General features: G+C 38.2%; 1 protein-coding gene across 2 annotated transcripts in view; it reads right to left on the bottom strand.

The window, feature by feature from the left end:
- The window catches only part of LOC145687955 (protein YIPF1-like), a 76,102-nt gene that overhangs the window by 32,685 nt on the left and 15,516 nt on the right, over positions 1-27,901 (bottom strand). Inside the window, exon 4 of one of the 2 annotated variants that reach the window (XM_081761554.1) lies at positions 20,400-22,853. The exons of the other annotated variant lie outside the window; for it this stretch is intronic. Coding sequence (XP_081617680.1) covers positions 21,648-22,853 — 1,206 coding nt within the window. The 3' untranslated portion in view covers positions 20,400-21,647. Of the gene's footprint in view, positions 1-20,399; positions 22,854-27,901 lie in introns of those variants that run through there. 2 annotated transcript variants of the gene reach the window in all.

The raw sequence follows: 27,901 nt of genomic DNA, 5'->3' as shown, positions 1-27,901 counted from the left end.
ATTCTTGGCGTGAGAGCTCGTGGACAAGTATTTTCCTACTCGGACGTTAGTTTGGGATTCATGTAAACACATCTTAATTAATTCAATTGGCTATTAGCTTTATTGGTATCCTACACTCTGTAAGAATGTTGTACAATGTTTCCCTCCTAACCGAGTCGTAGGCCTTTCTACAGTCAAATACAGGGGGTAGACAAAAAATATGTAAAAGCACTTCATACAGGACACGTAAGTTTGGCCCTCCACTGTACAACACGTGTTGCGATTGCTGATCGTTTTTTGTTTTCAATGTGTCATGTGGACCTTCCTCTTCCGTCAGCAGTAACCAGTTCACCTGTGAGTGTCGTGGTAAAATGACCTGACAGACTTCCAAAGAGGCATAATCGTTGGTGCCCGTCTGGTTGGAGCTCAGAGGCAACAGTGGCGAACATTGTGGGGGTATTAAGGCACTGTGTTCAATGTAACGAGGGCATACACAATTCATGGGCAAACGACGTCTGCAAAGGACAACAGTGGTCGAAAGACAATCCTGTCAGATAGGGACCGGAGGGCATAAAACGGATTGTAGCGGCTAAAAACAAGACCACTGCAATGAAAATTACGTCTGAACTCAATTCCGGCCTACATAACCCAGTTTCATCGAAAACAGTGCGACGGGAACTTCATAAAATGAAAATTCATGGCAGGACCGCTATCGCCAAACTCCTGGTCACAGCAGTAAATGCGAAGAGGCGTATCCAGTGGTGCAAGAACCACAAGGCGTGGACTCATGAGCAGTGGGAACACGTAATGTGGTCCGATGAATCGACCTTCACCTTGTTTCCAACAACCGGTCGTGTTTACGTATGGAGAACACCGTCGCAGACTTATGATACAGACTGTCTGCTCCCAACTGTAAAGCATGGGGGTGGTTCTGTTACAGTATGGGCAGTGATATCGTGGTTTTCCGCAGGCCCCATCATAGGCCTGTATGGAATGATGAATGCTAAGGCGTATGAGGCCATTTTGGGGGCCAGGTTCTACCCATGGCCCAAATATTGTTCCCTGATGGTGATGGCATCTACCAAGATGATTTGGCACCCTGTCACACTGCAAAAACGGTAAAATCATGGTTTGAAAAGCATGACCAGGAGCTATCACACCTTCCCTGGGTCCCACAATCACCAGATCTGAATATAATTGAGCCATTGTGGTCTGAGTTAGAACGGCGTGTTCGGTCTCATTACCCTCCACCAGCATCCCTTAACCTATTCAGGACGAACGGCTCAACCGTTGAGCCAGCAATTCAAACCTCTCTAGCTCAGCTCCTAATTAACCTAGAGATATGATTTTGATATGTATCTCTTCAGACAGAATGGAACTTTCTAATCCTGTGTATATCATTCATGTAATGGGTCCCGCCGTGAAGGGGGAGGGGGAAAAGTTGGGTGTTTATAGTTTTCCCTATATCCCTTCAGAATTTGGGGGAGGTACCCCACTGATGGAGCTACAAGGATAAAAAATGGCATCCATAGAGACAAATGAACATACTAACTAGCCATACCCAGTCCATGACTTTTGGGCTTGAGAGGGGTGAATAGGAGTGGTATTAAATTTACCCTTTTTCTTATTGTATATTTTCTTATAAAGACATATATATATATATATATATATATATATATATATATATATATATATATATTTCAAATTTGAGAAACTCTGGCAACATTGTTATTCATCGTACACAAAAAAAAAATCTCACATTTACGACAGATATTTGGGACAATGATACACAAAAGTCAAACCCGTCGGTTCAATACGAATGGAAAAAGAAATTCGGAACCCCGAACCTACGTGACACATCCTGTATATTATTCAATATCCACTGTAATGTACTCTAACGTTGACAGCCCTAGCGACATTCCTAATTACCACAGATACACAAACCATACCTCGCTGAAAACCTTATAGACCAGCCATTCCAACAATGTAACTTGTGTGTGTCTCGGGCCAAACCAGTAAAAGAAGACGAAAGTCAAAATTTTGGGTGGAAAATCAAATTTTTCGAAATTTGTCGGACTATGGCAACGCTTTTATTTGTCGTACGCAAGGGAAAAACATCTCACATTTACGCCAGACATTGGGAACAACGATATAAAAAAATGAATGGTGTAGGTGCAATAGGAGTGAAGAAAAAATTCGGAACCTCGAACCTACGTGAATCATCCTGTATGTTTTCGATAGATTGTGGTATACGCTAATATCGGCGGGCTTGGCCACGCTCCTAATTGTCACAAACATATCAGCTATACCTCGTTGGAAAGCTTCTGGAACAGACATTCCAACAAGGCCACTTTCATGCCCCTCGGGCTAAACTAGTAAAAGTAGAAGACGACGAAATTCAAAATTTTGGGTGGAAAATCAAATTTTTCGAAATTTGTCAGACTATGGCAACGCTGTTATTTGTCGTACGCAAGGAAAAAAATTCTCACATTTACGCCAGACATTGGGAACAACGAGATAAAAAATGAATGGTGTAGTTGCAATAGGAGTGAAGAAAAAAATTCGGAACCTCGAACCTACATGAATCATCCGGTATTTTTCTCGATAGATTGTGGTATACGTTAATATCGGCAGGGTTGGCCACGCTCCTAATTGTCACATGCATATCAGCTATACCTCGTTGGAAAGCTTATAGAACAAACATTCCAACAAGTTAACTTTCGTGTCTGTCGGGCCAAACTAGTAAAAGAAAAGAAGACGAAAATGAAAATTTTGGAGGGAAATTCAAATTTTTCTAAATTTGTCCGACTATGGCAACGCTGTTATTTGTCGTACGCAAGGAAAATAATTCTCACATTTGCGCCAGACATTGGAAACAACGATGTAGAAAAATGAAGGGTTTAGGTGGAATAGGAGTGAAGAAAAAAATTCGGAATGCCAACCCTACTTGAATCATCCTGTATGTTTTCGAGAAATTGTGGTATAAGCTAACATTGGCAGACTTGGCCACGCTCCTAATTGTCAAAAACATATCAGCTATACCTCGTTGGAAAGCTTATAGAATAGACATTCCAACAAGGTAACTTATAGAACAGAGACAGACAGACAAACACACACACACACACACAGAGAGAGAGAGAGAGAGAGAGAGAGAGAGAGAGAGCGAAAGGAAAACAGTTATCACCTCAAAACGCACCGTTCTATTTTTAGCCTGGTCAAGGTCAGCTGTAGCTATCAGTTGAACCTAAGGGTCGTAAATATGCAATACATTCATTCAACTCCCTCCTTTGACAAGTTATTTGGTTTTAGAAAAAATCTTCCTGCCTAAGCAAAAGAAAAGAAAAGAAAAGCAATGATCTTTCGACGAACAATGTTAGGTGAACCAATGCGAGTTTATTCTCTGCCGTTAGTAAGATTTTTTTCACAATTGTTCACAATAACGGAGGTAAATGTGAGATTTTTTTCTTGCACACGACAAAACAACAGCATTGCCATAGTCCGACAAACTTCGAAAAACGACCCCCCCAAATTTTCATGTTTGTCTCCTTTTTCTTTTACTAGTTTGGCCCGACAGACACGAAAGTTACCTTGTTAGAACGTTTGTTCCATAAGCTTTCCAACGAGGTATAGCTGATATGTTTGTGACAATCAGGAGCGTGGCCAAGCCTGCCGATATTAGTGAATACCACTATCGAAAAAAATACAGGATGATCCACATAGATTCGGTGCTCCGAATTTTTTCCTCCATTTCAATTGCACCTACACTATTCAATTTTTTGTATCATTGTCCCCAATGTCTGGCGTAAATGTGAGAATTTTTTTCTTGCGTACGAGAAATAACAGCGTTGCCATAGTCCAAAAATTAAAAAAAAAAGGATTTTCCAACCAAAATTTTGATTTTCATCATCATCTTTTACTAATTTAGCCTGAAAGACACGAAAGTTGCCTTGTTGCAATGTGCGTGTTATACGGATTTCAACGAGGTATAGCTGATATGTTTGTGACAATTAGGAGCGTGACCAAGCCTGCCAATGTTAGCGTATACCACAATCTCTCGAAAAAATACAAGATGATTCATGTAGGTTGGATGTTCCGAATTTTTTCCCTCCATTCCTATTGTACCTAAACCCTTCATTTTTTTTATATCATTGTTCCCAATGTCTGGCGTAAATGAGAGATTTTTTTCCTTGCGTACGATAAATACCAGCGTTGCCATAGTCGGACAAATTTGGAAAAAATAGATTTTTTCGCAAAAATTTTGATTTTCGTCTTCTTCTTCTTTTACTAGTTTGGCCCGAGACACGAAAGTTACCCTGTTGAAATGGGTATCTCATAAGGTTTCCAACGAGGTATAGCTGTTATGTTTGTGACAATTAGGGGCATCACCAGACTTGCCAATGTTAGCGTATACCACAATCTATCGAAAAAATACAGGATTCACGTAGGTTCGGTGTTCAGAATTTTCCCCCCCATTCCTATTGAATCTAAACCCTTCATTTTTTGATATCATTGTCTCCAGTGTCTGGCGTAAATCTGAGATTCTCTTTGCTTGCGTACGGTATATAACAGCGTTGCCACTGTGACAAAATCTGAAGAAATGTATTTTTGAAAAAAAAAATTTTGTCTTCTTCTTCTTTTACTAATTTGGTCCGAGAGACACGAAAGTTACTTTGCTGAAATGTCTGTTCTATAAGGTTTCCATCGAGGTATGGTTTGTTTATGTGTGGCATTTAGGGGCGTCGTCAAGCCTGCCAACGTAAGGGTAGACGAAAATTTCTCGGGAAAATAGGAACAGGATGATTCACCTAGATTCTACCTTTCGATTTTTTTTACCTACCTATTGTACCTTTGCCCTTCAGTTTTTGGTATAATTATTATCAATGCCTGGCCTACATGTCAGAATATTTTTTTCTAGCATACGACTAGAAACAGTGTTGCCAGACTCACAAATTTCGAAAAAAATAAATTTTTCACTTTTTCTCATTCTTTCTTCTTCTTCTTCTACGGGTTGGGTACGGTAGCCTCAAAGGTTATCTTACTAGAATCTTTGTTTCATAAGCTTTTCAACAAGGTATAATTCATACCCATGGAAGGATTAGGAGGGGTGCTAGGGCCGCCAAAGTAAAGGTCTACGATTTTCTTGAAATCCCTGCCCGCCCTGAAAAGGTTAAGGAATTGGAGCATGTTTTGGAGGAACAATGGTACAAAATTCCACACACCACGATTTCGAAGCTGTATACGTCCATTCCACGTCGGCCCCAAGCTGTTTTGGACGCAAAAGGAGGCCCCACAACATACTAGGTATGATTTTCACACTTTTGCAAACGTTTTTGATTATTATTATTATTATTATTATTATTATTTGTCCAACCCCTGTAATTGATGTACTGGGATATTATACTTCCATTTCTTTTCGAGTATTCTTTGAATGGTAAGTACCTTATAGATAGTTGATCGATTTCGTATAAATCCCCATAAATAATCTCCAATAATTTCGTCTGCGTATGGGGGTCAATCTTGCCAACAGAATGTTTAAGAAGGTTCTATAAGATATGGACAGAAGAGAAATGCCTCGATAAATATTACGATCAGTTTTGTCGCCTTCCTTGTGAATTGGAACAAAAATTGATTCTTTGCACTCGTGTAGCAATTCCTCCTTGTTCCAGATAAGACGAATCAGTTGACGTATCTTGTTCCAAAATTTTTCCCCTCCATCTAAAATCATTTCCGCCAGAATTTCGTCTACACCCGGAGATTTGTGTTTCTTTAATTTATTTAGAGGAACTTCTGTTCCTGTTCGGTTAGGCTCTGGAAAGTATGGTTCTACTGCGTGCATTTCCCTTTCTCTATGAATATTAGTTTTTGGCTGCGTATTAAGGAAATCGTCAATTAATGTTTCTGTCTACTCAAAATGCTATAAGTAACAGTGAGAATTGCTTCGTCGTCCTTTTTTTTTAATATACAAGGTGTCCAAAAAAGATTGTACTCTTTTCTTTATTTTTTCTAGGTGCCTGGTGTGTGGAGAGAGGCGCTGTTATTAGATACTCCCAAGTTTTGATTGAAATACTCGCCGTTCGCAAGACCAGAATTTTGTACTGTGGAATACAAAGAAAGACAACGTCTGTCATCACAGTTCAACGCAATTTTTGGCGACAGCTTGGGGTCGATCCACCTGGCAAGAACTCCATTAAGTGTTGGCATACACAACTCATGAAAACAGGTTGCCTATGGAAAGGCAGAAGCACCGACCGTCTTTCGCATTCAGAGGAGACAGTGGATAGAGTTCAGCAATCTGTCTAATGCAGCCCTACGAAGTCAATTCGGAAAGTGGGCCGTGAGTTAGCATTGCCCGTTCAACAGTCTGGAATGTTCTTCGTAAGCGTGTGAAATTCAAGGCTTACAAGTTGTAACTTGTGCAAGCACTCACTGAAGATTAAAAAAAAAAAAAAAAAACTTTGCGTTGTCTTCAGTATAGTCAACGTCGGGATTCCCGGAAAATGATTTTAGGGACAGGGTAGTCTTCAGTGATTAGCGACCTTCCATATCAATGGCAAAGTCAATAGGCATAATGTTCGAACATAGGGTTGAGAACACCCTCGGCGAATCATTGAGAATATCAGAAATTCTTCAAAGTTGAAGATCTTTGCTACCATGTTCTGAACTAACCTTCATGGGCCATTTTTCTTCACAAAAAGAAATTTAACGGGACAGTCGTATCTTGACGCTCCAGATGTGGTTGATACCAAAACTTGAGGAGAATTCCCGAGATTTCATTTTCCAACATCATGAAACTCCACACAAATTCTATAATGACATGAGAAGGTGTCTGAATGAACATCCTTCACAACGCTGAATAGGTCGCACTGGTCCTGATGATGAAGCATTCTTGAAATGGCCTCCGAGGTATCCAGATATGACACCATGTGACTTCTTTTTATGAGACTTTGTCCCACCAATGCCTCGAGATCTGACGGAGTTGCGAGAGAAGATCACAGAAGCCTTTGCCGCCGTTATATGAGACATGTCGATTCCAGTATGGGAGGAAATGAACTATTGAGTAGATATCTGGCGTGTCACGAAGGGCGCCCATATTGAATCTTTGTGAAGTAAGTAAAAAAAAAAAAAAAAAAGTCTTTGATATATTACCTTGCTTTCGGTATATAAAGGAGTCTAGTATCACATTAGGGGACCCGACAATATTCTTTTGAAAATGGTACACTTTTTCAGACACCATGTATAAGAAGAATGTTGATATCTTTTCTTAAATTTGTTGATTCCTTTATATATGCCACAAATGCTTTTGTTTTTACTATTATCTGCAAGTTTATTAATTTTAGCTCTAAAAAAATCGCTTTTCGTTGTTCTTAAAATTTTAGACGTTTCCCACCTGATGTCAGTGGAATTTTGTGTAGTTACATCGTTAAACTTGACCTGTTTTCTATAATAGTTTAATGGATTCCTGGTCGAACACAATTTATTTCTATGTATTTCCACGCGTCCCAATATTTCTTTTGCTGAAATTTTAATGCTGTCTCTGATTGCAACCCAAGTATCCTCAATACTAGCACATTCTGAACCTTCTAAAATCGAGAATCTGTTCGACACTTTAACCTGGTATTCCCCTAACGTCTGATTTCCTTCTTGGTATTCTCCTAACGTCTGATTCTCTTCTAATTTTTAAATTAAACCTCTCCTTTTCCAAATGTTGAATATTTCCCTTATTTAATGGTAATCTCTCTCTTATTATCGCTGCTACCAAGTAGTGATCAGTGTCACAGTCAGCTCCTCTAAACGACCGAAAATCAATTATACTAAACTGTCTTCTTCTATCTTTATAAAACGTGATCAATTTGATTGTGTGTTTCTCCATCAGGTGAGGTCCAGTGTTCACTTATATTTAAAATTTAAACTAAAGGAACTCACACTAGATAGACCTACGTTCTGATTTTTAGCGCAGTGGCAAAATCTTATTGCATTTGCCAAGGACGATGATATAACTTGATACACCGACGAGGACCCCCGCAGAGAAGAGCTAATATACTAACAATAAACCTACCTGATTTCCAGGTCGCCATCAAATGAAATAGTTTGTGGTCCTTGACAGATCATCTTTTGAAAGAGCTTATGACGGACCCTTTTGTCACATCATTTATTTTGCATTTACTTGCGCAATCACCAAATATCTATAAAGTTGACTTTGAGATTCATTATGACGGCTTTCCGTAACTTGGCGATAATGTAACTCTTTTTGATCTATGGTGATGGGAGTGGAGAATGACCATATTCTGTCCATGGAGGGTAGATGTCAAAAGTATGTGGGTAATTCAAGATATACATAAATTATTTGAAATATACTAAATAAGAAAGAATTCTTCGTACAAATAATACTGTTATATTTGGCCATTTATTCAATGGATAATAACGATGTAAATTGATACAGAAATTAGTGGAATCTTGAAGCGTTTAAAAAGAACCAAAAATCAGTGAAAGTTTGCAACCTGTTGTACCGTTTTGGCACATACTGCGTTCTCTGTTACCAGAGTAGAACTGTATGCGTGATGATGTGTTGTCGTTTGTTCCGAAAAAGAAAATTATATAAAACATGTAATTATTTGTATAATATAGTCAAAGTTTGCAGAGAGGTGTGGGTAGGGGGAAGATTAATAACTACAGAGGTTGTTCAGCCTACGTTTGGCCGATTTCATTCCTTCCTCCTCCCGGGCAGAATGGACTCACCCGACCTGGTTCGTGGCGTCCTGCAGTGTTGTACAGTGGCTTCCTGGGAACGGAGTTGTTTTTCCGCGCGGACGATAATAACGTACAAAACAGGACCATTGTTGTGAGTGTTGTGTTAAATTTGTTTCCAAGTGTGTGGGTTTCCGCTCTGTGACCAAAATGCCGCCCAAACTAAGCCGGTTTTGGGAAGGCTACGTTGCGGCTCTTTAAGACGCCCACTTAAGTGTTTCCGTCACTAGAAAACAGTGGAAGAAGAACAGTTGCAACATTAGTTTAAGTGGAATGAAAAATGTTATTAAAAAGTACAAGGGCAACGAAGCTCCACCATTTGGATAAGCAACGAAGTTGAATAGGAAGCGGGAATGCACCAAGGCCACCTCCACCATGATGAGGAAACTTCGCAAAATGGCAATGCAAGAAAATCCGCCAACACAAAGGCGTATGGCTAATCGTCTTGACGTGTCTTTGGGGACTGTGAGCCGGACGTTACACCATCAACTCAAGCTGAAAAAGTCATGAAAACTCGCGGCCATCTTCTCACGGATGCCCACCAAAAGGAACGAAACTGTAACGCCCGGAAGCTGTACGAACAGCATCTGGCAAAACAAAGGTGGATGTACGTCGCAACGCTCGATGAAGCATGGATTTATCTTTCCGACTGTGGCAAACCGAAAGCCATCATGTACTGAGAGAAAGGCGCCAAGAACTTCAGAATGTGGGTCCGTGTCTGTAAAGAATCCTTCCCAAAAGGGTTCATTTCATGGTTGTTACTGGCTACTGTTATCGAGGTAAACTGAAGATTCGTAGGGTGGCGAAGAACTGCAAAATAAATTCGCAGTATTTTCAGGAGCAGATCTACGAGCATGAGATTTCAACAATGTACGGAAATGACGCCAATCTGGTGCACATTCACATGGACAAGGCCTCATCACATACCTCACGATCGTCCCTCGCATTCTAGAAGGAAATGGAGGAGGTAAGTGGTATAAAGGTGATACATTTCAATGAGGTACCTGTTAAATCTCCAGATGCAAGCCCTATGTACTGTTGTGAATTTGGATTGCTGAAGCGGGCTTTGGGAAAACGGCGTGTGACAACTGTGGAAGGACTTTGCAAAGCTGTGCAAAGGGAATGGGACAAGATTCCCCTCCCAGTTCTTCAGAGAAGCCTATTACAGTGGAAATTACGCTGTCGGGTTATTGTTAGGAACCACGGGAAACACATCGAGCACTTACAGACGTGGCGCCATGGATTCTTCTAAATTTTTAGGTACGTCGAAATTGGCCAAATGTAGACTGAACATCTGTATTACATATAACTGGAATTCAAGTGAACTTAAGAGTTTGCCACTTACTTCGTTACAATTCACTTTTCCTTCCACCTTGCACATGTGAAGAGAGTTTGGAAGTCTACCCAGTTTATTATCTTGGTACGTTTTTACTACAGTTTAAGAAGAGTTTCGTTTCGAAAGTGTCTGTTGCTTTTGCGTTGACTGGTCCAGTGGTTTCTTCGCTGGAGTTGCGTTTATTATCCCATAAGAAAAGAATGTAACGAATTGCGTATCTCTTATACAGAGCGAGGAAATTTGCTGCCTTCTCGTGTAATGAACATGTGAACGTGTAAATAATCAGAGGTATCAGACGTAAACAATGTTTCCTTTGGAAGTATCAAATAATATTTTACATTTACCTTTTCGCTCTTGGACAGCCTTATAAATTTGAATGTGGAAAAATTTATACTCTAAATTGTTCAGATGTCCATTGTTACGCAGTTAACATTGCTAACTGACTAAACCCGCTTCTCCTGGAAGCATAAGTAACGCTTGGAAATAATAGCAGTATTAATTTACCTGGATTCTTATGTACAAATTCTTCACCTGCTGATATTTTTATACCAGTTTACTTAATTTACTTTGGTGTGGTGTAATATTGCAATAGATAATGCACGTTGAGTACTGGCGAATTTATACTCCGTACAGGCATACCAAGGAATAGTTCGGTTTAAATCTCAAGCGGTGAATAATGAGTGTGATTTTGATAAAGGACACCGTACATAAAGCATAACATTTCCTTGTCTGTCCGATTTGGGTGATTTTTGGATACATTGTAGCTGAGGACATTCCGGTAAATTGTTTATATAGGACCAACTCCCTATGACCAACCCTGTTCACCTCCAGCATAGAACGTCACCCAAGGGGTTTTGTCGGAACTGTCGCAAACTTGGCATACAAATTGCAGTAGTGATGTAATGATAGGGCACAAATTGAAATGTGCTGTAGGAGACGTCAGCCGGCAGATCAGTCTTACCGTTGCCCGGAGCAGGGAACTTGGACCCCTCTCCTCACGCTGCTCCAGTACTTTCCACATCCCCGGCCTCCGAGCCAGCCTTAGTGACTTTCTACTTCTGGTACGTGTATCGAAAGCACAAAAAGATGACTCTGTTCCCTCGGCACATTTGTTAACAAGGGCAGCCGGTTGCCCCGCCTTGCTACATGATTTCATGCCTTGATAATGCCGTACAACAAGTCGTCAGGTTCAAACTCTATATCTTTAAAACCAGAACTTTCAACCTCGCCTCCTTCTAGAATAACGGAGGGGGCGCGGTGGCTCAGTGGTAGAACGTTCACTTCCGGTGCTTGGGGTCCCTGGTTCGATCCCAGCTCGCGCCGTGTGGACCTTGTGGTAGACAAACACAGTGCTCGTGGGTTCTCCCGTTTCCTCCCACTTTCTCCATTACACTATTTCACTCATCTCTCATCATCACCGTCTCCTTTAGCCTAACCGGCATAATCGTGGGACGTAAAACTTAAAGATTTCATTTAATTTTTTCTAGAATAACGGACAAGTCATGCTTTGCAACATCAAGGAACGTAGACAGAAGTCTGTTGCTGGGATAGCGAATATTTTATACATGTTTAGCTTAACACGTACCACAGCACACTAACAAAGTGTGCGCGGCAACCAATAATTCTGACTCCGCTCTTGCACGTGTAGTACCAACCTAATATTGGATCTTCGAACAATTCCTCGGTACCGTCTTCGGGGTGCATGTAGCTGGGTTTCTTTTAAAATGCAATTCAAAGTTGATGTGTAACGGAACTTGAGAACAGGGAGAATATTTGTGAACGCAAACTACCAGCCTCCTCTAATTGAACCTCAAACGTACAGTATATTGCGCGTCACGTTGTACCTTGTCTTGAACGTATGACGGAGCTAGTTTAATCTTGTAAACCTCTAGTTTCAGGTCCCACAACTGCATTTCCGAAAGCACTGGAAAACCTATCGAGTGCTCTGATGTAATGGGAACCAGTTTCGTCAACACCCGTGGTGTGACTTTTGGTGACTTCTGGAGGTCACAGGGTTGGTCATAGATGGTTAGCCCCATATAAACAATTGCCCGCGAGATCCTCAGCTACAACATATCCAAAAATCGCGCAAATCGGACAGACGAGGAAATGAAAATTTTTTTGTACAGTGTACTTTTCTTCGCTTAGTACTTAAAATATTAAATGTTTCTGTAAAACATCCACTGCGCCTTTAGGGATAACTTCACGACGGAGGTAAGGTAATTTTGCACAGCCCACTCACGCTGTGATATGTACCTCCTGAATTACTCTAATATAAAAATTATTACATATTTTTACAAATTTAGGGATATTTAATTTTTATTAGTTTTCAAAAAAGCGAAAGCTATGACAAATTGTCGAAGGCTCCAGACATATTTACAAAGATGACAATTATATATTTTTCATTTAATGCTAGTTCCTTTTTCACGATTTCTTCTAATCCATTTATAGCATCCTTTGTAGATTCACCTTTTCTATATTGTAAATTGCAATTTTGTAAAATCAATCTATGTTTATTAATTCTGTTGGCTATTGTTTTCTCAAAAAAGTTTTCTATAACATTAATGAGGCAGATCGGTATGTAAGATTTAATTTCTGTTCTGTCTTCATCCTCACCCTTTACGAGCATTTTTAAGTTTCTTCTATGGAGGAACTCTTCTTTGTTGGAAGCATACGATTAATCTACATGCGTAAGGGATCCAGATTTCTTTGTTTTCTATAAGTATTTCTGATCTTATGCCAGCTGGATCTACAGTTCTTTCTTTTTAAATATACGAAATCAAGTAATAGTTTGTTGAGTAGTATTTGTGCAATTTCCTTCAAATCTTTGGAATATGTTCTACCTTCTTTCTTAGTAATTGATAAAGTCGTAGTTTCTTAATTTTTTTGCATAGCTATTTTCTAGGGATAGGGATTTTGTTCAACAAAAGTTTTCCAGACAAGTTCCAAAATGTATGAATACTGAACACAGTAGTCGGCGAGTGCAGTGTTCTTTCCAGATATACTTGTTGTTCCCCCCTACCTCGAGTGAAAACAAAGATATACAGGGTGTTACAAAACAACACCGACAACTCTTGGGAGGTGATTTCTGACACAAAGACAAGACAAAAAGTATAGACCAACCTGGGTGCACAAATGCTTTCTTCTTTCGGAGCTGGAGGCTGCCGAAATTATGTAAAGATGAACTTTAAACGTCCATTGCTCCAAAACTACGGGAGCTACCGCAGTCGAGTCAAGATCTCACTTAGGAACTAATATGTGCGATATCCAAAAATACATGTTTCAGAATCCTAAGGTACTTAGGCAACAATTTTTATAGAGCCAATTTGGGTACGGGCACATAATTTGAAGTACTCACCAACTACCTCTATAAAAATGTTGCGGAAGTACCACAGGATTCTGAAACATAGATATTTGGATAGGACACACATTAGTCCCTATGTGAAGTCTTGATCTGACTACGGTAGGTCCCATAGTTTTGGAGCTTTGGACGTTTAAATCTTTTTTTTTTTTTTTGTGTGTGTGTGTGTGTGTGTTTGGCAGCCTATAACTCCGAAAGGAAGCACTTGTGTACCCAGATTGGTCTATACTTTGTGTCTTATCTTGGTGTCAAAAATCACCTCCCAATTGTTGCCGGTGTTGTTTTGAAACACCCTGTATATATCAAATAGTACTGAGGGTAGTCCAACTCATTTTGATTTCTGCCCTCCCTGAACAAACTTTTCTAGAAGAAACTGTGAATGAGTACTCTCTTGTGAGTACACTATTTATCTTTATCAAGGGGTAAAGGTACAAGCACGTTTTAGTAAAAATTCGTAATTTAGGATATGATTTACATCCAAAACTTTGAATCTCAGACAAAACAGGTTTGAAAGCTGTGAAAAAACACACTTCATTTCCACTCCCAAAATACTTGATGTGACACCGTTCGTGGTATGGTGATAGCCAGTGATTTATGGAATTCTCAAGGCATTTTTATGATGGACTTTCTACCAAATGGTGATACGGTGACTAGGTATACTATAGGGAACTACTAAGACGTATAAGTGAGATCACCGCAGAAAGTAGCCTGAAGTCGTTCTGATGCACCAAAAGAATATAAAGTTGTGGATGTAAATGTAGATGCCACAGCAAAATGCGAAGAAATAAAACGTTGGCTCACCAAATGTAGTAGCCTGAGGGTTTTTTTTTTTTTTTTTTTTTTTTTTTTGTTCCCTAGCTTAATAATCGTAATAATAAACTGTGTTCTAGAAGTGATAAAGAAGTTATTGTGGCTGATAGTGATTTCCTGAACACTAGAATCCCGGATCTTTACTCCAGGTTTGTGAAAATCTTACGAATCGATGTACAAAGTGATTTGCACTGAGGAAGAATTACATTGGAAAATATAGAAAACGTTTCACACCTGTGCGACTTCTTATTTTTGGTTAGATTGGAAAATTGTCAATTACCTTCGTGTAATGCACGTCATAAAAAACCGTACGGGAAGAACAGCAAAATGTTAGAAAAAAATCAGCTAATAGGATTGGAACCAGGTTCGAAAGTACTTAATACTCACAGAAAAGAAGAACGTAATATGTATGGCAATCCAAATAACTGTAGAGCTTGCCTGCAGTAGTACTGATAAATAAGGAACTCCTTCACAACCTTCAATTTTTTTTTTTTTCAATGATTCCTTTTTTCGACAAGCTTATGTGTTTTCTTTAACTGCAATGAAGTTTTCTGCATTTGCCAAGGCATTATTTTGTTCTGAGAGTATCATTACATTAAGTAATAAAAGTGGAACTGAGTATTACAAGTAGCATTCTTTGATCTGCGTTTGAAGTCTCCGTTTTTTTTTTTTTTTTTTTTCCCTATTATTCCACATGCATTGTCGCCAAACTGACAATTTTAATGGACTTAAAAAAAGTCAGGCACGAAATTATGTTTTGGAGAAGTGTATATAACGTTTTAATTACCTTTTCAGAATCCAGAAGTATTTATTAAATATCTAGCACAATGTAGTTTATTAACGAAAATATGAACAGTATATAAACTGCATACAGTTTATTACGGTTTACCTTAAGGATAGTTATAACTGACAAAAATGAAAGAAAAAAGTTACTGAGAAATATCATTGTATATATATTATGTAAGAGGATTCAGAACAGGATGTAATTCTAAATGCCGTTCATAGTTGACGCTTCCCTCCAAGTGTGGTATTTTCAGTTAATTTCGCGTTTCCGTGAAGCGCCAACAGAGTGTCCTAGTAGCGAGACTATGCTATGCTATGCTGTGCTTTGTGTCTGTTGTAAGCAAAACGGGCAGCTACTTAAGCACTGGAAGAGGTAATGTAGTGCAATAAATTTTATTTGTGTAGTATTGTAACAAGTAACTATACGTGGCTTAAGTTAAACGGAATAGTGGATTCAGTGTAATATTTAACCCTACATTGTATGAATTAACGTATTTAAGTGAAAAAAAAAAATCAAAAGGTGGCTCAAAATATCTATATTTATGGTCTAAAATAATTAGCATTGGAAATAGTCCTACCTCATGTATGTTACGGGGGTGGGGATTGTGACTTCCAGGTAATATCATGAAATAATAGTAACTATTAGAAAGGAAGACGCAATTAACTATTAGAAAGAAAGACGTGATTTCTTCTCTTATTAGTTTAATGTAGTTAGGTAAATATAAATCTATATCAAATGACAGTTTATCTTCTTCAAATTCATAGAAATTAACCAATGTCAACTACACGTCTTCCAATGGCAAACAGAGCCTTACGAGCTAGCAAGAACAACAGCTCATATTCCATTAACGAAGTGATAGTTGACATCTAGTGATGGAAAATGTAATCACTAAAGTTACCTGAGAGTAACAACATACAATAATGACAATATTTGATTTATACCGGATAATTAGAAACAAAAATACATTTTGTTACCTTCAAGTAACAATATGAAATGTAGGGTTAAATCGTATTATGGAGATTATTGACTTTCTTACTATGGGTGATTTAATTCAAAATTTATTTGGAAAATGACAACTAACCATCAATTTACGTAAGTTTCTGTGAAGAAAAATCACCACCACTTGTACTTTGAAGTGAAGGCTTCTTTTGTAGTGGTAGGACATGGTGCCCCTGCCTGTTTCGTTTCTAGTATTCTAAATTGTATCTGTTATCTAGCATTTCAGTAGGTTTCCTCACTGACGAAAGGAATCGTACTAAAAACGGAAAGAGAAAAAATCGTAAAACCTTACGTTTGCTTTGTAACCATTCCATGTTCATGACATTTGCGTTTATTTGCCTTACGGTAGTCGTTTTATAGCTACATAGTTTCTATTATTTAGTACATTTTGTTAGATATTGCATGCTATTCTATATTCTCGGCACTTTCGAGTATTGTAAGAGTAACGTTGCTATATATTACTCACTGAAGGAAGTCCCATTTGGAACTATATTTGTGACCTTCCGCCCATCCGTACGTGGGACATTTTACTCAACTTGGAATCCTTTTGTGTGCACTGAAGAGTCCCAGTTGTTATTTAATCCAGGGGCGTCATTTAGGGGGGCAGGAGGGGGCAAATGCCCCCCCCCCCAAGAGTTTGAGGAATGTATATACTTTAATCGATTGCCTACTAATATACTAGTACAAAACGTGAAATTCTTATGTCGGTGGTGCTCTTGCCCCCCCCCCCCCAAGCAAAGTCTGAAATGACGCCCCTGATTTAATCTCTAGCCTTTTACCTGTATTTCTGGCACGTTAAATTCAGAAAATTTGCATGTGCTAGATAGAACGATTTGTTATAAAAGTATACTGTGCGTATATATATTGTAATAACCTGCAGCGTTTAAGTTTGTTGGAACTTATTCAACCTGTGTGCACTATTTTGTTTCTTGTTTCACATAATATTTTGTTAACGTTTGGATGAGTTTATATATATATTGTAATAGAAGTCTGCAGTTGAATAACTTTTATCCTCTCGAGAAAGATTTTAATACGCGTAAATGAAAGTCACTGAAACTGAACCTTTTTGCAAGTTCTGTTACAAGTTGAAGCTATTCTTGGTAAGGAGAGGGTTTAGTTTTCATCCACTTATTAATGAGAATTTCCCCTAATTTTAATTTGTGAGTGGATAAGCATATCTCCCGTCTTCTCGAGAATAATATGGAGGTGTGTGAGTGCGAGTATGGTGCTGTCTTCGGGTGGTATGGTTACACACTGCAATATTTAACAAGCTTTACCGCAAATCCACATGATGCATATACTACCATTAACAGGCCGCAATCATGTTTAGATTTGAACATTAATACTTGTGTAACCTAAGTTAATTGGGCAAACTGACAAATAAATAAATAACTAATATTGTATATTGAGAGATGATCGTGTTTATTTTTATTTGTTTTGTTATTTTTCTTACCCCCTCTTTTGTGTTTGTTTTTCGATATCTTTTTCTTTCTGTGATTTTATTTTTTATGTTGATGAGTTTCAGCCAATTCGCTTCTCTGGTATGAAATTTAGTGAATAAATAAATAAATAAATAAAATAAACAATTAGAATTAATCAGGATTTTAACCTGTAGGACACAGCGAGCCGAAGGATTCGCGGGGAACAACTAGCTACTAATAAATCAGAAACTAATGAAGATACATATAAACTGATGGCAGTGATAGACAAGTTCAAAAAGTTTCGTCTTTTCTTTGCATATCACAAGTTAATCCATAGACGGCGCTAGCACGGAAAATTTATCCTGATTGATATTTCGTCACACATACTGCTATAGACAAGAGGAGGAGGAGGAAGAGTTCGATTGAATACCAGGAGCACGAAGTCGATTGAGACGTGTGTTTCTGAATGCATAAGCACACGGTGCAAGTATTTGTCAGGACTTTGAACTTAAACTGTTTGTAACATGTTCTATGCCGTGAACTGTCTTATTGCTTTGAACTTTTCACGCACACATTATAATTACTGCAAGTACACAGTTGCATTGCCGTCTCTTCGCGATGCACAATACTCCAAGGATAGGGTTGCCATATTTCAAAAATGAAAACAAGTGTTATATACTAATTTACTTTCTTCCATTAGATAGAGTTGTTCAAGTATTACGTAATCATATGTTTAGTTATTTCAGTAGACCTTCTCCTCCCTAGTTAAGCAAACATAAGCAGATAATTTATCCCCTCCCCTGGTAAGCATTTTTCGTTTTTTAATTTTCCAGGATCTGTTATGTTTCGTGGCTTTCAGAGTCTGTTTTAGCTCATTTAAGGTATGATGTTTCCTTTTACACTTAAAAAAAAAAAAAAAAAAAGTTAATTCATTAGCAATATCTCCCTTGCTTCTTCGCTGAAATCCGGGACATTTAAGCGACCCGAGAAATATTTTCGGGACGCCGGGACACAGATCTCGAATCCATGTGACGGTCCCGGATTTTCTGGGACGAATGGCAACCCTATCCAGGAAGCCCATCAAACTCAGACCAGGCGCACATTGAGTAGAGGAAGGCCAGCGAAGCCGAGGGAAAGGTAAGTAGAAAAGGACACGAAGAGAGAGTTGAGTTGATTTTGAGTTTCACGTCCCGTTCAGCAGCGAGGCTATATGAGACTGGACCTACTGATTAACGTGGAATTCGAACCACATGAGCTCCCGCTGTGAATCAAACCCGGGGTTCCCACACCAAAGGCGCGTACGCTAATCGCTTAGCCACGACGGAGTTTGCAAAGAGAGAAGCCTGAGTGTATTGACTGTGTATTTCAGTCATAATGTTGGCAAGGCCTTTGTCTAGCAAGTATTCAAATAAATATGCGATAGGAGGCTTTGTTGCATTGCTCAAGTGGTGAACCTCGGCTTGGCTGTACTGTCCTCTGCTCCAGATACACCCGGCATCAGACCATAACTTCCTGTTTATAGGTGAGTGTATGTGCATTTGGTGTGAGGGACCCTGCTTCGATTTCAGGTATGAGCTCATGTGCCTCGAATCTCACATCAAACTGTAGATTCACGTCTCATGTAGCCTCCAAATCAACCAACAACTTTCTGTCGATGCAGTGAGTGTGGTTTAGCATGGCAGTAGGTTCATGTAGTGAGCCGTGTAGTATAGCACACAACTGATTTCACATCTCGTATTAGCACTCTGTCCAGAAACATCCTTCTCCTGATCAGGAAGTACAGGCATTTGCTAGCACCGCTATTCGAATGAGTCAAATCATGGCTCTACTTTATAACATTACCCAAGTTGACGAGAGTTGCTGAAGAATTGTTTCTGCAATGTAATTGCATGCTTCTTCTAATGCCTCACAGTTGCCCATTATAACGGTCATCTTGAGTCCTTTGTTTCTGTGGCTTGAGGACATCCTGTAAGTGATGCGTTCTGGAGGGCCACATCGCCATTTTTTAACCTGTTAAACAACAGTTGTAGTGTTCACTCATTTACAACATCCCTGCAAATTTTAGGCAATTTTTTTCTTCCCATTTCAATGTTTTTCTCGGCTTAAACTCGTAAAGCATAGATTCCCATTTAACTATGATATTGGTTCTCATATTCGACCTGCTCTGATATCCCGCATTTAACGATAGCAAACCAGAACAAATAGTAAATGTGTTATCTCTAGAACAATTTTCCTGGTATTCTTACTAGTAAAGTTATTTGTTCTTGTACATATATATATAAAAAAAAAGCATAATAGGGCATGCTCTGACTAACCTGACCCTAACGCATAAAAAAACTGTGGCAAAACTATGAATGATTTGCGCACCACTACAACGCTCTTTCGCACACCGATTCATATGGGAAAGTTTCTCACAGGTAAGAATATTCAAATGCTGCAACAATCACCTTGAATTTAGAAAATGCGATTTTTTTTTTCTTTCCCTAAAAGTGAAATGTGCATTGAAAGTGACTCATTTTCAGACTGTGCAAGAGTTAAAGCAAGAAACGATGTAGACGCTCAAGGAAATTGCACGTAATGAGTTCTATCACTGACCCCAACAGTGGAAAATTCGTATGCAACGACGTATTGACAGGGGAGGAAAGTATGTTGAAGAAATCACAGAAAATTTGTGAATTTGTGGCAGTAACCCACTTTTGCCCTTGGTGTTGTATTTTAAAGTCAGACTTCGTACATATAACATGCATAAAGCTGTTTCACACACTTAAGCACTTGCCCTAAGCACAGTGTAATTGTATAAAACTAGAATCTTTTTTACCAACGAATCTATACTCCAAGTAGAAATGCAGTGAAAGCTATCTATGCTAGCTAGATTTGATTCCTAGCAAAATGTCTGTCTCAAGGTATATACTAACATATAGCTCTATATACATGATTTCACATACACAAGGATGGGGATAATTTAGGAAGGTACATATTTTACTGTATCTTACCAAGTTTTTAATTTTCTAACTTTACACATTTCAATTTTCAAAAAATTTCGTCTATTACATCTTATCCAAAAGAGTACAAAATTTACATTTTATGATACCGAAATATAAATTTTGTGCGTCGAACATGTGTACCGTATTTTTCGGTGTATAAGACGAACTCTTTTACCCTTGAAATGGTCTTAAATATGGGTGCGTCTTATAAAATGAAGGTACAGATTGTTGAGCAACTTTCGTTTAAAGCCTTGCGCGTCCTCTTTAACTAATGAGAAAGAAAAAGGCGTCGATACTACCGAGGACGTGGAGTGAACACTCCGCTGGCAGTGACATGACTCTGTAGTTTGTAAAAGGTCAGTGCACTGTTCAAAAGGTATTTCAGTATTTTGTTAAGAGACTTAGTCACTGCGAAATTCAAATACCACTAATTTTACAGTAATTACGTGATATCTTACAATAGATAAAAGATAATATAAATGTGGAACAAGAGCGCGCTAGACAATATTATTATGCACTAAGTACCGTTATCAAGAGTCACCTAGTAGCTTTCCGTTTGCAGATATTTTGGAACGTGAAAATAAATGCCCATTTTCTAAATGGCTTGAAATCGGAAGCAGAAAAGTGAGTCGTGATAACGATATCTCATGTAAAATAATATTGTCTAGCAAGCTCTTGTTCCAATTTTCGATTATATTTTATCGATTTGAAGATATCACATAATTACTGTAAAATTAGCGGTATTTTAATTTTGCCGTGATGGGGCCTCTTAAAGATTGCTATTCGTAAAGTACTGTCATTCTTTTACTTTGATTTTTTTTCGAAAACAAAAAGTTAAGTTTTGGGTGCATCTTATAAACCAGAAAATACAGTATTAAGAACTACTACAATTGATGAAGTAATGTAATATAAAAAACAGGTTACAACATGAACAAAGTGTAAACATAAATGTAATTGAAATACAAAATCAATAAACAGCTTTGTTAATCCAAACTGATGATTCTAGTTGTATAACATAAAACATTGACTGAAACATTAAACCCACAGGATACAGCCAAAAGTTCAATAAAACTATAACAAGAAGTAAAATTCTTTTTTACTAAAAATGAACACTAGTTTCGAAGTTTTATATATGTAAAAACAACAGAGGAATGATAACACGTTTTAAAAGAAAAATTAAATCTGAGACTTTTTAAAGTTCTAAAACCAAAGTATTTTCTGGCACTAATCACGACGGATTCGTCTGAGAACGACACAGTGTGGAACACTTATCCTCCAGAATGCCACGGAAAACTTCATAGTGATGGTTCAACGCTTTTAGTGTGTGAAGTTTAACACGCGTTCCCAATGCACCTGCTGGGCTTGGGCAACCATAAAAGATTCTTCTTATCCTACTATGAACAAGCGCCATAGAACACATAGAACACGGTTCACGAGTTACATAAATGTCGTATCCAGTACACAAATACGGCCCAGTAGCAGGCACCGTTGGAATAACTTTATCAAAATATCTTGACGTCACAATCTTGTCTTTCACACCTTCGTAGTCCACCTTCTTGTACCACTCGCCCTGTTCTATATCTAAAGCTCCACCACCCTGACCATGGGCCACTAAATCTAACACCTTCATCACTGCATGCCTCAGAGGATGTTTAAACCGAACATCGAAACCGAAAGCTATTGGTTCATTTCTTACAGTGTCTACAACCACTGCACCGACTCCAACACCTTGCGAGTTTGCACTACACACAGCAGCTTCAATTGCGAGAGTCATCATACGTTCTTGAAATTTCTTGTCTTCAATACTAAAGAATGAATAATTAAGAAGACTTTCAAGGTATTTATCCTCATGGAAATTACATGGCCACAGTTTCTGAGCTGCTTCGTATTGCGCCCTTGTCCGCGGACTCAGTGACGGCACTAGGAACTTTCGCGGTGGGATCCGCAGTCCTGTTATGTCAAGCCCTTTAGCTACCAACGCTTCTACACAAGCTTCAGGGGAAGCGTTCTCCACATGGCCGAGAATAACGAGTGTAGATTTGTCATCACCGGTGCGAGCTCTCTTTAAATGTTTAAGTTCTGGACACGGACACACTTCATTGAGTTCTCTAATTATTCTAGAAGTTTGTTTCCGGTCGACAATTTCGCACGCATACACTTCCATGGGCGGAATTTCTCGCTGTATATTATCTTCCAACACGGGAATCACTTGCCAAGAAAAGTCTCCGAAATCGACACATGCTTGTGTATTCTTTGCTTCCTGAGATGATGATAAAGTCTGATTATCATGGATATCTGTACTGTGCTCTGTAGATAGTGATAACGGCCTGAACTCCTCAGTTGGAGAATTATCCTCCGATGATTGTTTATGAGGCATTTCTGCGTCTAATTTGAGACGCTTTGGATGGCAACTCAACTGTCTTTTCTGTAAATTCTAGAATGAAAAAGGATACATCATATCCGTACTCTTATACCTTTGTTAACATCTTAATTTTAAAAGCGCTTTCAATAACTACAAATAACTATCATTCCAGAATTTACATGGAAAACCTTAACATTTGTTTTAGGAAGAAATACCAACAAAGAAGAGTACAAAAAACCGACACATAATAATGCTTCTTTCACGAACAAGATTCTTCATTAGAAGATATTATAAATCATAACTGATTTTAATTTAGTTAAACAGTTCATTTTTTAAAGTTATTTCAACAGTATTAATAACAGATTTCAATTGAACGCAAACATGCCACAATGTTGACCCTAACTTCCACGTATCATTTCCTCGATGAAAAAACAGATTAATAATCCAATTTTTGACTACAAGGTGCATACCAAAATTATAAGCCATTTTCCCGTAACTATCGCAATTTTCAATTTTAGAGAAATATACTTATTTTTCAACACAATTTCCGTCCACACCTACCCACAATTGCAATCTTTGTATCCTACTATCAAAAGCGCTTCAGAAGACTTCTTGAGGGGTATGTTTTAGACACTAAAACGCCCTGTCTCGCAATGTATCCCTCAGTTTTAAAAACAGACAAAGAGGTCACTCGATGATAGTTCTTGAGGGTAGAGTGGATGAGGGACTACTTCAACGTTCTTATCCTGTAAAAAGCCTTCTTCTTATTCCGGAGACCATTTTATCTTCAACCAGCTTTCGAGGAATTTAAAGTGAACCTACCTTGACAACATCAAGGAATCAAGTCAAAATTCTTTCCACAATACAATGAAAGAATCCTCTAAGATTGCATATATCCTCAACAGCTAGCTTTTATCCTTCATGACCAGGGCCTGGATAGAAGCTGTTTTCTGCGATGGCTACACAAACTATGCATCCTTCGAATTTTAAAAAAAGAAAAAAGGGGGGAGGGCTTCCGAGTCTTGGGAAATCTTTAGGTAATCCCCCCCTCCTCCATAAATTCACGCACACACACTTCTGGATAGCACACTAAACAAGGGCAGTGATTCCACAAACATTCTTCAATTGGCGATGAATATCGACCGCTTTTTAACAACATGTAGACAAAAACTTTACTAGAATTCGTTAATCCGTCATTTAAAATTACAAAATCAGTCATTTTAGAAGATTTTTTTTTAACCGAGTTCTCAAAATTATTTTTATCTTTTTCCCCTGATTCTTAGGTGTCAGACTAATCATTTCTCATAACTCGCGGCATTTAATAAGACAAAGATCCATTAATAAAAGAATGTTTGTAGGAGCTAAACAAAGCCTTGATAATATCAATGGATAAGCAAAGACATAAACTACTCAAATTGATTTGCGGTGACTATTAGCCTTATACTTACGTTATTTCTACTCAAATTGCTATTTGAGGTGCTGAATAAATTTTGTAAGTTATATTTAAGTTAATACACCAGTAATAAAACATTTCTTTTCCTTAAGAAATTGGCCACCCTTCCCCCAACGAGCACCTGTAACATTAGATTCAGCCAATTCCAAATAAAATGAAACGGGCTCCTAAAAGTGTAGTAAATCAAGAAAAAAACAATTAATTACTTTAATGAGTTAATTTTTTCTGAAACTCCGTAAACTACGATATTGAAAGGAAGTTTTATTTAAACATATGCAAGTATTTAAACGCTATGGCATAATAACGAATTCAGAGGGATGTTACAGCTGCCATGCCAATTATTGAATCTACATTTTTTTGTTTAAATTTATAAAAAAAAATATTATTTATGTTAATATAGAAAAAAATATATTGTACATGTTAAAATGTAAAAGCAAATATAAATGACATTAAATACCAGTAATAGCTAAGCAGCACTATATGAAATCTACTAACTCACTCACTCACTCTACGGGCGTATCGAACTAGAGGCTCAATGCCGCAGTCACAAAAGCTCTCCACTAACTTCTATCCTCAGCCAACTGGATCCAGTTTCTACTATGTATTCCTATTTCTAAGAGATCCATCTTAATACTGCCATCCCATCTGCGCCTAGGTCTTCCTAATGGTCGTTTTCCGATTGGTCTTCCAGTCAAGACTTTGAAAGTGTTTCTACTTTCTTCCATTCTAACTACATGACCTGCCCACCTAAGCCTTCTAGATTTGATGACCCTGACAATGTTTGGCAAACGGTATAAATTATGTAGTTCCTCGTTATGAAGTATCTGCCATTTCCCATTCCCGTTTCTCTTGGGTCCGAATATTTGTCTCAGGATTTTATTCTCAAATAATTTCAGTATACGTTCTTTCCTCAGAGTAAGCGACCATGCTGCACAACCATACAGAAAACAGGTATGATTATCGTTTTATATGTTTTAAACTTCAAATTCCTCGACAGAATTCGCGACGACAAAAGGTTTTAAACTAAGTAATAACACGAATTCCCTGCTGAATATAGTTTTGGTCTGTTAATAATGATCCTAGATATCTGAAAGTATCCACTTTGTCGAAAGTATTATTTGACATGAAAGCTAGTAACAGTAATAGCTGTATTTATCTACTTACTGTTTTAAAATTATTACAATAATAGTTTTCTTATAAATGTGTTAAAAAAAGTTGCATCGCACAAAATATTAACACGTAAAAGAAATGTTAAATGATATTACTAAGTAACACAATTATCCAGAGTGATCGGTTCAGATTTGCTTCATTGGGTTCCCATGTTTCAATTATCGGCTTATCTCAACAAATAAACAAAACGAAAAAAAAAAAAAAGTTATTTCCTAAGCAAAATTCCAAATTTTCCCTGATTTCCAATTAAGCACCATTTTCCCTGATTTTTCGTATCATTTAAGTTTCCACTGACTTTTCCTGATTTGTAAGAACCATGTGAAAAGAAACATAGGAACCTAAAATTTTGCACAGTTCAGCCTTAAAGTATAAAGTTAACTCCTGTGTGATTAGATTAATATATCGTTATTAGTTTTAGAACTGCGGCAAAAGGGCATGTAATTTTGGTATGCATCTCGTAAAAATCATTCTCACCTTTAGACGTGGCAAACAGTTACTTTGTCCGCCATTATCAAGAGGAACATTATGTAAAATCTTTAGTGTTAGCAGCAGGCCCATACGCTAACTTGCCGAACTAAACAAAGTAAATCCAATAAATTACAGAACAATACAATTCACAACAATCATCACTACATATTTTATCTTCGTTTTTAATACCCATTCACATATCCCTTTTAGGATAAAAATGTCGAAGATACACCAGTATGCAACCAATTCAACAAATAAAAACTTACTGAACTTAATGTATGACGTATAAAACTAATGTTAGTTAATAAATCGACCCCATAAAATGTTCTACAGAGTCGACACGATCCGGTATTAACTTCTAAATAACAAATTGTATCCCTGACACAATGGAACGCAACAGTGCAATAAATTGAATGTTTAGTACGAAAATGCATACCACAGCAATACATGTACGGCATGTCCACTGTTTTGCCATGTAGCCAGTTACAAATGGACATTACCGATGGTTCGGCAGAACATGTCTTCGCCGATTTCACCGTATGCCTTAACGAGACTTCTCAGTGTCACTAAACCATCAGGCTCTGAGATTTTAGGAATCTCTTTAAAGAAAGTAGTAGCATAGATTCAAATCTGGACTATTTGAGAGCCATACTGACAGCGCCGAGATGCTGTGGCGATTGAGCAATAATAGGGAGAAGACGACTGAATTCTTAATTGATCCTTTATTTTGAAACTTTTTTTCTCTTTCATTTCGTGTTCAAATGACACTGAAACTGTCTCTCAGAACAACAGTTTTTGTCTCGTGTAAAAGCTACACTGTTAAGAGTGTTGTTGAATAGCTATCTTTCTTCATTTACTGTTTACAATAGGCCCTTAACGAAAATATTTCGAACAGATTTAGATTTCTGGGCTTTTAGCATCTATGGCCATTTAGCCCGTCACGTATGAGGGATGACGTCTCTCGGAAAGCACATTATCCGGGGAAAGGGAAGGAAGGAAGCTGCCTGGGACCTATAAGTTAGGTACCAGCCCGGCCTTTGCCTGGTATGAATGAGGAAAACCCAGGGAAACTTCATTCACGATGGCTTGCCTGGAAAAGCTATTTACACTTTTTCGACCGAGTGCTCCTACCGAGAATCGAACCCGGGACCGCTCGCACAAAATATTTGCAACAGAAAGCAGAAAATCTCTCTCTGAACGCCGCTTATTCTAGCTTTACAACTACGTAACTTAAATAAAATTTGAACAAAGCAAACCCTTATTACTGCTAATCTGTAGGGCTACGATGCCTCAGTGGTAGTGCGTGCACCTTTGGTTCGATTCCCGACCGCACGAGTTTTTGGTAGACAATATCGTGCCCTTAGGTGGGTTCTCTCATTGCCTTCCATATTCTCTTTCCACCATCTCTCTCATAACCATTCCCTTTCATTAATCAGCCGTCTCCTTTAGCCTAGAGGGCATAATCGTGAGATGTAAAACAATATATATAACAATGTAAAACAATATATTAGTGATTCTTGTTACAGTTTCGGCAATACATCCTTGACTTCACTAGATGAATCATACGAGGAATAATCGAAAAAAAAAAAAGAAAAAAACACGGTTACAAAGCATATAAGTTTTGTGTTAATCACCGTAACTTAACGAAAATATAACAGTAGATTAATAATATATGTTTTAGTGCAGGTTTGAAGATTTCGGATTCTGATCATGTGTACCCGAGAAGCGGACATTAAAAATGATGACTCTTCTGGGAAATTGGTCAAAAGTAGAAGTGACGTCAGTGGTGCGGTTCCTATGGGCGAAAAACACTACACCTGCTGATACTCATAGTCAGGTTCTGAAGGTATATGGGGAGGGCTAAATTTTAAAGCAGCATGTAGGGAAGCGGTGTCGTACCTTCAAAGACAAAAATTAAAATGAAATGAAATCTTTGAGTTTTACGTCCCACGTTTATGCCGGCTAGGCTAAAGGAGACGGTGATGATGTGAAATGAATGAAAATGGTGGAATGAAGAAAGTGGGAGAAA

Source organism: Thermobia domestica, chromosome 6 (genome assembly GCF_964235325.1).
Source record: "Thermobia domestica chromosome 6, izTheDome1.hap1.1, whole genome shotgun sequence".
Classification (NCBI taxonomy): domain Eukaryota; kingdom Metazoa; phylum Arthropoda; class Insecta; order Zygentoma; family Lepismatidae; genus Thermobia; species Thermobia domestica.
The sequence above is the reverse complement of the archived record's forward strand: the minus strand, read 5'-3'. Positions and strand labels throughout refer to the sequence as shown.